The sequence below is a fragment of the Zonotrichia albicollis genome, chromosome 1 (assembly GCF_047830755.1).
Source record: "Zonotrichia albicollis isolate bZonAlb1 chromosome 1, bZonAlb1.hap1, whole genome shotgun sequence".
In the NCBI taxonomy this organism is placed as follows: Eukaryota; Metazoa; Chordata; class Aves; order Passeriformes; family Passerellidae; genus Zonotrichia; species Zonotrichia albicollis.
In genome coordinates, this window is record NC_133819.1 from 154,293,273 (window position 1) to 154,305,690 (window position 12,418).

General features: G+C 42.7%; 1 protein-coding gene across 1 annotated transcript in view; it reads left to right on the top strand.

The window, feature by feature from the left end:
• Positions 1-1,227: 1,227 nt before the first annotated feature.
• FOXH1 (forkhead box H1) overlaps positions 1,228-12,418 on the top strand; it is a 28,020-nt gene continuing 16,829 nt past the window's right edge. The window contains exon 1 of the mRNA XM_074529809.1: positions 1,228-1,479. Within this exon, the coding sequence (XP_074385910.1) occupies positions 1,228-1,479 (252 nt within the window). The remainder of the gene's footprint in view (positions 1,480-12,418) is intronic.

A 12,418-nucleotide genomic window follows, 5' to 3' on the forward strand; every position in this document is an offset into this window, starting at 1 on the left:
AAACCCAAATCCCAATCCAAAATCCCAAAATCCCCAAACCCTAAACCCAAATCCTGCACCCCAATCCCAAATTCCAAACCCCAATCCCAAATTCCCAACCCCAATCCCAAACCCCAAATCCAAATCCCAAACCGATCCCACGGACCCCAAATCCCAAATCCCGGAATTTCTCCACTCCCAAACCCCAAATGCCAAATCCCCACATCCCAATCGTAAATCTCAATCCCAAAATCCTCCAACCCCAAATCCCCAATCCCAAACCTCAAATCCCAAAATCCCAATCCAAAATCCTCAAATCCCCAAACCCTGAACCCAAATCCTGCACCCCAATCCTAAATTCCAAACCCCAATCCCAAACCCCAATTCCAATCCTAAACTCAAAACCCAATCCAAAATTTCAATCCCAAATCCCAAACCCAAAATGCCCAATCCCAATCCGAAATCCCCAAACCCTAAACCCAAATCCTGTACCCTGATCCCAAATTCCCAACCCCAATCCCAAATTTCCAACCCCAATCCCAAACCCCAATCCTAAATCCCAAACCCCAATCCCAAATCCCAATCCCAAAACCCCAAACCCCAATCCCAAATCCCTTCTTCTTGCCCAGGACAAACCCCAAAACCCCAAACCCCGATCCCAAACCCAAAATCCCTGAATTCCCCCAAATCCCCAATCCCAAATCCCAGAACCCCAATCCCAAACCCAAAATCCTCCATCCCAACCCCAAACCCCAAATCCCAAACCCAAAACCCCAAATCCCAAAATCCCAATTCCCAAAATCCCCAAACCCCAAAATCCCTAATCCCAATTCCCTAATCCCAAATCTCAGTCCTAAATCCAAATCCCAAAATCCCAAACCCCAAATCCCAAAATCCCAAACCCCAAATCCCCAAATCCCAAAATCCCAAATCCCCAATCCCAATCCCCAAACCCCAAACCCCACTTCAAATCCTAAACTCTGATCCCAATCCCAAATTCCAAACTCAAATCCCCAAAATCCCAAAACCCCAAACCTTCAATCCCAAATCCACAAAAAACCCCAAATCCCAATCTCAAAAGTCAATCCTAAATCCCAAAATACTAAAATCCCAAAATCCCAATAATCCCAAAATTCCCAAAATCCCAATTCCCAGCCCCCAGACCCCTCCCCACGCCCGCCCCCGCTCAGGTCCCGTCCCCTCCCCCGGGTTAAGTCCCGACCCTTCCCCTCCCGCGCCGCCCCCGCGATGCCGCCGCCGCCGCCGCCGCTCCCCGGAGCCCCCGAGCCGGCCCGGGACGGTTCCCGCGACCCCTTCCGGAGCTCCGGGGGTTCCCGGGGGGACTCTCGGGGCGGTTCCCGGGGGGGTTCCCGCAGCTCCCCGGGATCCCCGGGACGCCCCCAACGCTACCGGCGCCACCCCAAGCCCCCGTACTCGTACCTGGCGCTCATCGCCCTCGTCATCCGCGCCGCCCCCGGCCGCCGCCTCAAGCTCGCCCAGGTACCGGACGGGAGCACCGGGAGAGCCTTTGGGGATCCCCGATCCATCCCTGGGACCCCCGGATTTGGATCCTCATCCCTGGGACTTTTTTGGGATTCCCTCCCGATCCAGCACCGGGAGCCTTTGGGGGTCCCCGATCCATCCCTGGGACCCCCCAAATTCTACCCGGGACCCCCGAATTTGGATCCTCCTCCATCCCCGGGATCCTTTCGGGATCCCCCATCCATCCCCGGGACCCCCGGATTTGGATCCTCATCCCTGGGACTTTTTTGGGATTCCCTCCCGATCCAGCCCCGGGAGCACCGGGAGTCTTTGGGGGTCCCCATCCATCCCTGGGAACCCCGGATTTGGATCCTCCTCCATCCCCGGGATCCTTTCGGGATCCCCCATCCATCCCCGGGACCCCCGAATTTGGATCCTCATCCCTGGGACTTTTTGGGATTCCCTCCCGATCCAACCCCGGGAGCACCGGGAGAGCCCTGGGAGAGCCCCGATCCAGCCCCGGGATCCTTTGGGGAGCCCCATCCATCCCCGGGACCCCCCAAATTCTACCCGGGACCCCCCGAATTTGGATCCCCATCCATCCCCGGGATCCTTTCGGGATCCCCCATCCATCCCTGGGACCCCCGGATTTGGATCCTCATCCCTGGAACCTTTTTGGGATTCCCTCCTGATCCAGCTCCGGGAGCACCGGGAGCCTTTGGGGATCCCCCATCCATCCCCGGGACCCCCGGATTTGGATCCTCATCCCTGGAACCTTTTTGGGATTCCCTCCTGATCCAGCCCCGGGAGAGCCCCGGGAGCTCTTTGGGGGTCCCCGATCCATCCCTGGGACCCCCGGATTTGGATCCTCATCCCTGGGACCTTTTTGGGATTCCCTCCCAATCCAGCCCCGGGAGTCTTTGGGGGTCCCCATCCATCCCCGGGACCCTCCGGGACCCCCCAAATTCTACCCGAGACCCCCGGATTGGGATCCTCCTCCATCCCCGGGATCCTTTCGGGATCTCCCATCCATCCCTGGGACCCCCGGATTTGGATCCTCATCCCTGGGACCTTTTTGGGATTCCCTCCCGATCCAACCCCGGGAGAGCTCCGGGAGAGCCCCGGGAGCCTTTGGGGGTCCCCATCCACCCCCGGGACCCCCGGATTTGGATCCTCCTCCATCCCCGGGACCCTCCGGGATCCCCCATCCATCCCTGGGACCCCCGGATTTGGATCCTCATCCCTGGGACCTTTTTGGGATTCCCTCCCGATCCAACCCCGGGAGCACCGGGAGAGCCCCGGGAGCCTTTGGGGGTCCCCCATCCATCCCTGGGATCCCCCAAATTCTACCCGGGACCCCCGAATTTGGATCCTCCTCCATCCCCGGGATCCTTTGGGGATCCCCCATCCATCCCTGGGACCCCCGGATTTGGATCCTCATCCCTGGAACCTTTTTGGGATTCCCTCCCGATCCAACCCCGGGAGAGCCCCGGGAGCCTTTGGGGATCCCCATCCATCCTCGGGAGCCTTTCGGGATCCCCCATCCATCCCTGGGACCCCCGGATTTGGATCCTCCTCCATGCTCGGGATCCTTTCGGGATCCCCCATCCATCCCCGGCACCCCCGGATTTGGATCCTCATCCCTGGGACCTTTTTGGGATTCCCTCCCGATCCAGCCCCGGGAGCACCGGGAGAGCCCCGGGACCCTCCGGGATCCCCCAAATTCTACCCGGGACCCCCGGATTTGGATCCCCATCCATCCTCGGGATCCTTTCGGGATCCCCCATCCATCCCCGGCACCCCCGGATTTGGATCCTCATCCCTGGGACCTTTTTGGGATTCCCTCCCGATCCAGCCCCGGGAGAGCACCGGGAGAGCCCCGGGACCCTGCGGGATCCCCCAAATTCTACCCGGGACCCCCGGATTTGGATCCTCATCCCTGGAACCTTTTTGGGATTCCCTCCCCATCCAACTCCGGGAGCCCCGGGAGCCTTTGGGGATCCCCATCCATCCCCGGGACCCCCCAAATTCTACCCGGGACCCCCGGATTGGGATCCTCCTCCATCCCCGGGATCCTTTCGGGATCCCCCATCCATCCCTGGGACCCCCGGATTTGGATCCTCATCCCTGGGAGCTTTTTGGGATTCCCTCCTGATCCAGCCCCGGGAGCACCGGGAGCCTTTGGGGATCCCCATCCAAAAATAATAAAAATAAAAATCTCGACAGGTCCCCAATTCTCAAAAAAATTCCCCAAAAAATCCCACTAAAAACTCACAAAAAATTCCCAAAATTAAAAAAAAAATCTGTAAAAATCCCCAAAAAGATCCCTATAAAATTGCTCAAAAAATCCTAAAAAAATCCTAAAAAAATCCCTAAAAAAATTCCTATAAATCCCTCAAAAATCACGAAAAAAATCACAAAAAATCACAAAAAATCACAAAAAATCACAAAAAATCACAAAAAAATCCCTTAAAAATCCCAATAAAAGCCCCTTTAAAAATCCCAATAAACCACCAAAAAACCTTGAAAAATCCCCAAAAAAATCCCAAAAAACTCCAAAAAAAATCTCCAAAAAATTCCAAAATTATTTCCAAGAATCTGTAAAAAATCCCCAAAAAATCCCCAACTAAAACCCCTTTAAATCCTCAAAAAATCCTCAAAAAATCCCCCCAAAACATTAAAAAAAAACCTAATAAATTAAAATTTTTTAAAAATCATCAACCCCCTTAAAATCCCCAAAGTCCACCCAAAACCCTCCCAAAACAACTCCAAAAAATCCTCAATGAAACTCCCAAAAAATCCCAATAAATCCCCAAAAAACTCCCACAAATATTCCCAAATAATTCCCCCAAAATCCCTAAAAAAGTCCCAAAAATTCCCTCAAAAATTCCTAAAAATCCTTTAAAAATCCCTAAAAAGTCCCTACAAAAATCCCAATAAATGCCCAAAATAATCCCAAAAAATGCCAAAAAAATCCCCCAAAAAAATCCCAATAAGTCCCAGAAAATCCCCCAAAAATCCTCAAAAAATCCCAATAAATCCCCAATAAATCCCCCAAAAATCCCCAATAAAACCCCCAAAAAATCCTCTGAAAATCCCAAAAAAAATCTCAAAAAAAAAATCCAATAAACTCCAAAAAATCACCCCAAAATCCCAATAAAAATCCACCAAAAATCCACAAAAAAATCCCTTAAAAATGCCCAAAAATCCGTAAAAAATCCCAAATAAATCCCAGAAAATTCCCGCAAAAATCCCAATAAACCCCCAAAATATTTTCCCCCCAAAAGGTCCTCAAAAATCTCGGAAAAAATGCCAAAAAAACTAAAAAATCCCCAAATAATCCTCCAAAAAAAAGTCCCTAAAAATCCCCCCCAAAAATAATAAAATCTCAAGAGGTCCCCAATTCTCAAAAAAATTCCCCAAAAAATCCCACTAAAAACTCACAAAAAATTCCCAAAATTAAAAAAAAAAATCTTTAAAAATCTCCTAAAAGATCCCTATAAAATCGCTCAAAAAACCCTAAAAAAATCCTAAAAAATACCCTAAAAATCCCTAAAAAATCCATATAAATCCCTCAAAAATTACGAAAAAAATCACAAAAAATCACAAAAAAATCACCAAAAATCACAAAAAAAATTCCTTTAAAAATCCCTATAAATCCCTCAAAAATCACAAAAAAATCACAAAAAATCACAAAAAAATCACAAAAAAATCCCAATAAAAACCCTTTTAAAAATCCCAATAAGCCACCAAAAAAAACCTTCAAAAATCCCAAAAAATTCCCAAAAAACTCCAAAGCATCCCAAATAAATCCCAAAATAATCTCCAAGAATCTGTAAAAAATCCCCAAAAAATCCCAACTAAAACCCCTCAAAATCCTCAAAAAAATCCTCAAAAAAAATCCCCAAAATCCCCCCAAAACATTAAAAAAAAACCCCTAATAAATTAAAATTTTTAAAAAATCATCAACCCCCTTAAAATCCCCAAAAACCCCCCAAAAAAACTCCAAAAAATCCTCGATGAAATTCCCAAAAAATCCCAATAATTCCCAAAAAACTCCCACAAATTATCCCAAATAACCCCCCCAAAATCCCTAAAAAAGTCCCAAAAATTCCCTCAAAAATTCTCTAAAAATCCCTAAAAAATCCCAATAAATGCCCAAAATAATGCCAAAAATCCAAAAAAAAAAAAAAAAAACCTTAAAATGCCAAAAAAAATCCCCCAAAAATCCCAATAAGTCCCAAAAAATCCCCCAAAAATCCTCAAAAAATCCCAATAAATCCCCAATAAATCCCCCAAAAATCTCCAATAAAACCCCTAAAAAATCCTCTGAAAATCCCAAAAAATCTCAAAAAAATCCAATAAACTCCCCAAAAAATCACCCAAAATCCCACTAAACCCCCACAAAAAAACCCAAAAAATCCCTTTAAAATGCCCGAAAAAATCCAAATAAATCCCAGAAAATTCCCGCAAAAATCCCAATAAACCCCCAAAATATTTTCCCCCAAAAAATCCTCAAAAGTCTCTGAAAAAATGCCAAAAAAACCCCCAAAAATCCTAAAAATCCACAAAAAAATCCACCGAAAATCCACAAAAAAAATCCCTTAAAAATGCCCAAAAATCCCTAAAAATTCCAAATAAATCCCAGAAAATTCAGCAAAAATCCCAATAAACCCCCAAATATTTTCCCCCAAAAAATCCTCAAAAATCTCTGAAAAAATGCCAAAACCCCCCCCAAAAAAAAAATTCCTTAAAAATTCCCCAAAATCCCTTAAAAACCACAATAAATTCCCAAAAAAATCCTTTAAAAATCCAAATAAACCCTAAAAAAAAACCCCTCAAAAATCCCAATAAACCTCAAAATAATCCCCCAAAAATATCCCAAAAATTAAAAAAAAAATTCCCAAAATTGCAAAAAAAAACCCCAATAAATCCTTAAAAAATCCAAATAAACCCTAAAAAAATCCCTCAAAAATCCCAATAAACCTCAAAATAATCCCCCCAAAATATCCCCAAAAATCCCCCAAAAAATCCCGATAAAATCCCAAAGAAAACCCCAAAAAATCCAAATAAACCCTAAAAAAATCCCTCAAAAATCCCAATAAATTCCCCCAAAATCCAAAAATATTTCCAAAATTGCCAAAAAAACCCTCAAAAAATCCCCCAAAAAATCCAAATAAACCCTAAAAAAATACCAATAAAACCTCAAAATAATCCCCAAAAAATTAAAAAAAAAATCCCAAAAAATTTCCCAAAATCACCAAAAAATCCCCAATAAATCCCCAAAAAATCCTTTAAAAATCCCCAAAAATTTCCCCAAATCGCCAAAAAAACCTCAAAAAAATCCCCCAAAGAATCCAAATAAACCCTAAAAAAAATCCCAATAAAACCTCAAATAATCCCCCAAAAATTCCAAAAAAATCCCAAAAATTTCCCAAATCGCCAAAAAAACCCCAAAAAATCAAAAAAAAATCCAAATAAACCCTAAAAAAACCCCTCAAAATCCCAATAAACCTCAAAATAATCCCCCAAAAATCCCCCCAAAAAAATCTCCAGAAAATTCCCCAAAAATCTCCAAAAATCCCCCCAAAATTTCCCAAAAATTAAAAAAAAAATCCCCAAAATCGCCAAAATAACCCCAAAAAATCCCCAAAAAATCCAAATAAACCCTAAAAAACCCCTCAAAAATCCCAATAAACCCCAAAAATAATCCCCCAAAATCCCCAGAAAATTCCCCAAAATCGCCAAAAAACCCCAAAAAACCCTTAAAAAAATCCAAATAAACCCTAAAAAAAACCCTCAAAAATCCCAGTAAACCCCAAAATAATCCCCCAAAATCCCCCAAAATTTCCCAAAAATCGCCATAACAAACCCCAAAAAATCCTTTAAAAATCCAAATAAACCCTAAAAAAACCCCTCAAAAATCCCAATAAACCTCAAAATATCCCCCAAAAATGTCCAAAAAATCAAAAAAATACCCCAAAAATCCTTTAAAAATCCAAATAAACCCTAAAAAAATCCCTAAAACAATCCCAATAAACCTCAAAATAATCCCCCAAAAATATTCCGAAAAAAATTCCCAAAATCGCCAAAAAAAACCCAATAAATCCCTCGTAAATCCACAAAAAAATCCTTAAAAAATCCAAATAAACCCTAAAAAAAACCCTCAAAAATCCCAATGAACCTCAAAATAATCCCCAAAAATATCCCCAAAAATATCCCAAAAAATCCTTAAAAAAATCCAAATAAACCCTAACACAAAATCCCAATAAACCTCAAAATAATTCCCCAAAAATGCCCCAGAAATGCCTTAAAGATCCCCAAAAAAACCCCTAAAAATCCCAATAAACCCCCAATAAATCCCAATAAAGCCCCAAAATATCCCCCAAAAAAATCCCTAAAAATCCCCCAAAAATGTCCCAAAAAATCCCAAAAAAACCCCCAAAAATCCAATAAACCCTCAAAAAATCCCTCAAAAATCCCAATAAATTCCCCAAAAAATCCAAAAATATTTCCTAAAATCGCCAAAAAAAACCCCAAAAAAATCCTTTAAAAATCCAAATAAACCCTAAAAAAACCCCTCAAAAATCCCAATAAACCCCAAAAAAAATCCCCAAAAATATCCCAAAAAAATTCCCCAAAATCGCCCAAAAAACCCCAATAAATCCCTCCAAAATATCCCCAAAAAAATGCCCAAAACCCCCAAAAATCCCAGTAAACCTCCCCAAAAAACCCCACAAAAACCAAATAAACCCCCCAAAAATCCCTAAAACAATCCCAATAAACCTCAAAATAATCCCCAAAAATATCCCCAAAAATCCCCCAAAAAATCCCGATAAAATCCCAAAAAACCCAAAAAAACCCCAAAGAATCCTTTAAAAATCCAAATAAGCCCTAAAAAAATCCCAATAAACCTCAAAATAATGCCCCAAAATAAATCCCAAAATATCCCAAAAAAATTCCCAAAATCGCCAAAAAAACCCCAATAAATCCCCAAAAAAAATCCTTAAAAAATCCAAATAAACCCTAAAAACCCTCTCAAAAATCCCAATAAACCCCAAAAATAATCCCCCAAAATATATCCCCAAAAAATCCCCAAAAATATCCAAAAATCCCCCCAAAATTCCCAAAAATTCCTCCAAAAAAAATCCCAAAATCGCAAAAAGAACCCCAAAAAAATCCTTAAAAATCCAAATAAACCCTGGAAAAATCCCCAAAAGTTCCCTCACAAACCCCTGCCGTCCCTCCCCTCACGCCTGAGGCCGGGGGGGAGGGGCGGCGCCAGCGGCGCCAAAGCCGCTGCTGAGGGCGCCGAAGGCCGCGAAGGTGACAAAGGGCGATATCGGGGGCGATATCGGCGATATCGGCGACAAAGTCGCTGCGAAGGTGACAAAAGGTGACAAAGGCGATATCGGGGGCGATATCGCCGACAAAGTCGGTGACAAAGGTGACAAAAGGCGACATCGGGGGCGACGTCGGTGCCAAAGGCGCCGCCAGACCCCGCGGCGCCGCCCGGGCCCTCCTGTCGCGACAGCGGCGACAGCGCCGCCACAGCCCCGGGGGGCCGCGAGCCCTCAGGGGGCGGGAATGGTCGGGGGTTTTTTTTTGAGGGATTTTATCGGGAATTTCTGGGGGGTTTTTAGGGGTTTTGAGGGATTTTATCGGGATTTTTTGGGGCGTTTTTAGGGTTTTTTTTTGAGGAGGGTTTTGGATTTTTTGGGAGTTTTTAAAGGATTTATTGGGATTTTTAAGGGATTTTTGGGGAATTTTGGGGCATTTTTAGGGGTTTTTGAGGGATTTTATCGGGATTTTTTGGGGCATTTTTAGGGTTTTTGAGGGATTTTATCGGGATTTTTGGGGGAATTTTGGGGCATTTTTAGGGGTTTTTGAGGGGATTTTATCGGGATTTTTTGGGGCATTTTTAGGTTTTTGAGGGATTTTATCGGGATTTTTTGGGGGATTTTGGGGCATTTTAAGGGGTTTTTGAGGGATTTTATCGGATTTTCGGGGGGATTTTAGGCATTTTTAGGGGTTTTTGAGGGATTTTATCGGATTTTTGGGGGCATTTTTAGGGGTTTTGGAGGATTTTATCGGGATTTTTCTGGAACTTTTAGTGATTTGTTTGGGGGGGTTTAGGATTTTTTGGGAGTTTTAAAGGGGTTTTTTGGGGCATTTTATCGGGATTTTTTGGGGGATTTTGAGGCATTTTTAGGGGTTTTTGAGGATTTTATCGGGATTTTTTGGGGCATTTTTAGGGGTTTTTAGGGGTTTTTGGGGGGATTTTTAGGGGTTTTTGGGGGCATTTTTAGGTTTTTTTTTTTGAGGGATTTTATCGGGATTTTTTGGGCATTTTATCGGGATTTTTGGGGATTTTTGGGGGGATTTTGAGGCATTTTAAGGGGTTTTTGAGGGATTTTGGGAGTTTTTAAGGGGGTTTTTGAGGGATTTTATCGGGATTTTTGGGGGCATTTTTACGGTTTTTATGAGGGATTTTTATCGGGATTTTATCGGGATTTTATCGGGATTTTTTGAGGGATTTTATCGGGATTTTTAAGGGTTTTTTTGGGGATTTTATCGGGATATTTTGGGGAATTTTGAGGCATTTTTAGGGTTTTTTTGAGGGATTTTGGGAGTTTTTAAGGGGGTTTTTGAGGGATTTTATCGGGATATTTTGGGAATTTTGGGGCATTTTTAGGGGTGTTTTTTGGGATTTTATCGTGATTTTTTAAGGGGTTTTTTGGGGATTATATCGGGATATTTGGGGGAATTTTGGGGCATTTTTAGGGGTTTTGGGGGGATTTTATCGGTATTTTTGGGGGGATTTTGAGACATTTTTAGGGTTTTTGATGGGATTTTATCGGGATTTTTGGGGATTTTCAGGCATTTTTAGGGATTTTTGTGAGGGATTTTATCGGGATTTTTTGGGGGATTTTTAGGGGTTTTTTTGGGGAATTTTGGGGCATTTTAGGGTTTTTTGAGGGGGGTTTTGGGAGTTTTTAAGGGGATTTATTGAGATTTTTTAGGGATTTTTGGGGGAATTTTATCGGGATTTTTTGGGGCATTTTTAGGGTTTTTTTGAGGGGGGGTTTAGGATTTTTTGGAGTTTTTAAGGGGTTTTTGGGGGATTTTATCGGATTTTTTGGGGCATTTTTAGGGTTTTTGAGGGAGTTTTGGGAGTTTTTAAGGGGGTTTTTTGGGGATTTTTTCGGGATTTTTTGGGGAATTTTGAGGCATTTTTAGGAGTTTTTTGAGGGGGGGATTAGAATTTTTTGGGGGATTTTTTTAGGGGTTTTTGAGGGATTTTATCGGGATTTTTGGAGCATTTTTAGGGGTTTTTAGAGGATTTTTTCGGGATTTTTTGGGGCATTTTTAGGGGTTTTTTGAGGGATTTTATCGGGATTTTTTTGGGGCATTTTTAGGGTTTTTTTGAGGGATTTTATCGGGATTGTTTGGGGAATTTTGAGGCATTTTTAGGGTTTTTTGAGGGGGGATTAGGATTTTTGGGGCATTTTTAGGGGTTTTTGAGGGATTTTATCGGGATTTTTTTGGGAATTTTGGGGCATTTTTAGGTTTTTTGGGGGGGGTTTAGGATTTTTTGGGAGTTTTTAAGGGGGTTTATTGGGATTTTTTTAGGGGTTTTTGGGGGATTTTTTGGGGTCAGGTTTTGGGTTTTTTGGGGGATTTTCGGGAATTTTGCCACATTTTGATGCACTTCCTATATGACATTTTTGGCGATTTTTGTGAGATTTTCCTGAATTTTCTGGCCGATTTTAACCGGAATTTTCCCGCAATTTTTTACTTTTTTTTTAAATTTTTTTGAGGAATTCCAGTGGATTTTCCCGAGGTTTTGCACCCCAAAATTTACAGGATCCCCCGATATTTCTCTCCCCAGATCCTGCATTTGGGGGGATTTTTTGGGACTTTTTTGGGGAGATTTTGGGGGATTTTTTGGGTTTTTTTGGGGGGATTTTTGGGAATTTTGGGGATTTTGGTGAAGGTCTTGGAGGATGTTTTTGGGGGATTTTTGGGGGATTTTTTGGATTTTCTTGGGGTTTTTTTGGGAGATTTTTTCGGATTTTTGGGGATTTTTTTGGGATTTTTTGGGATTTTTGGGGGGATTTTTTGGGTTTTTTAGAGGATTTTTTGGGGGATTTTTGGGGATTTTTTGGATTTTCTTGGGGTTTTTTTGGGAGATTTTTTGGGGGATTTTTTTGGATTTTCTTGGGGTTTTTTGGGGATATTTTGGGTTTTTTGGGGGATATTTTTGGAGATTTTGGGGCTTTTTAATTGATATTTTTGGGGGTTTTTTCGGATTTTTGAGGGATTTTTTGCGAATTTTCCATGATTTTGGCACACTTCCTATATCACATTTTTGGCGATTTTTGTGGGATTCTCCTGAATTTTTTTGCCAATTTTCCCGCAATTTTTAAATTTTTTTTTAATTTTTTCGGGAATAACCCAGTGAATTTTCCCGATGTTTTGCACCCCAAACTTCACAGGATCCCCCGATTTTTCCCCCCCAGATCCTGCACTTTGGGGGATTTTTTGGGACTTTTTTGGGGATATTTTGGGCTTTTTTAGGGATATTTTTGGGGGTTTTTGGGGATTTTTTTGGGATATTTTGGGGTTTTTTTGGGAGATTTTTTGGGAGATTTTTTTCGGATTTTTTGGGGGATATTTTGGGGATTTTTAGGGATATTTTGGGGCTTTTTACAGGATTTTTGGGGGATATTTTTGGGGATATTTTGGGGTTTTTTTGGGAGATTTTTCAGGGATTTTTTCGGGGTTTTTTTGGGGATTTTTTTGGGTTTTTTTTGGGGGGATTTTTTTGGGGGTTTTTTGAGAGATTTTTTGGGGGATTTTTTTGGATTTTCTTGGGGTTATTTGGGGAATATTTTGGGGCTTTTTTAGGGATATTTTTGGCGTTTTTTACAGGATTTTTTAGGGATATTTTTGG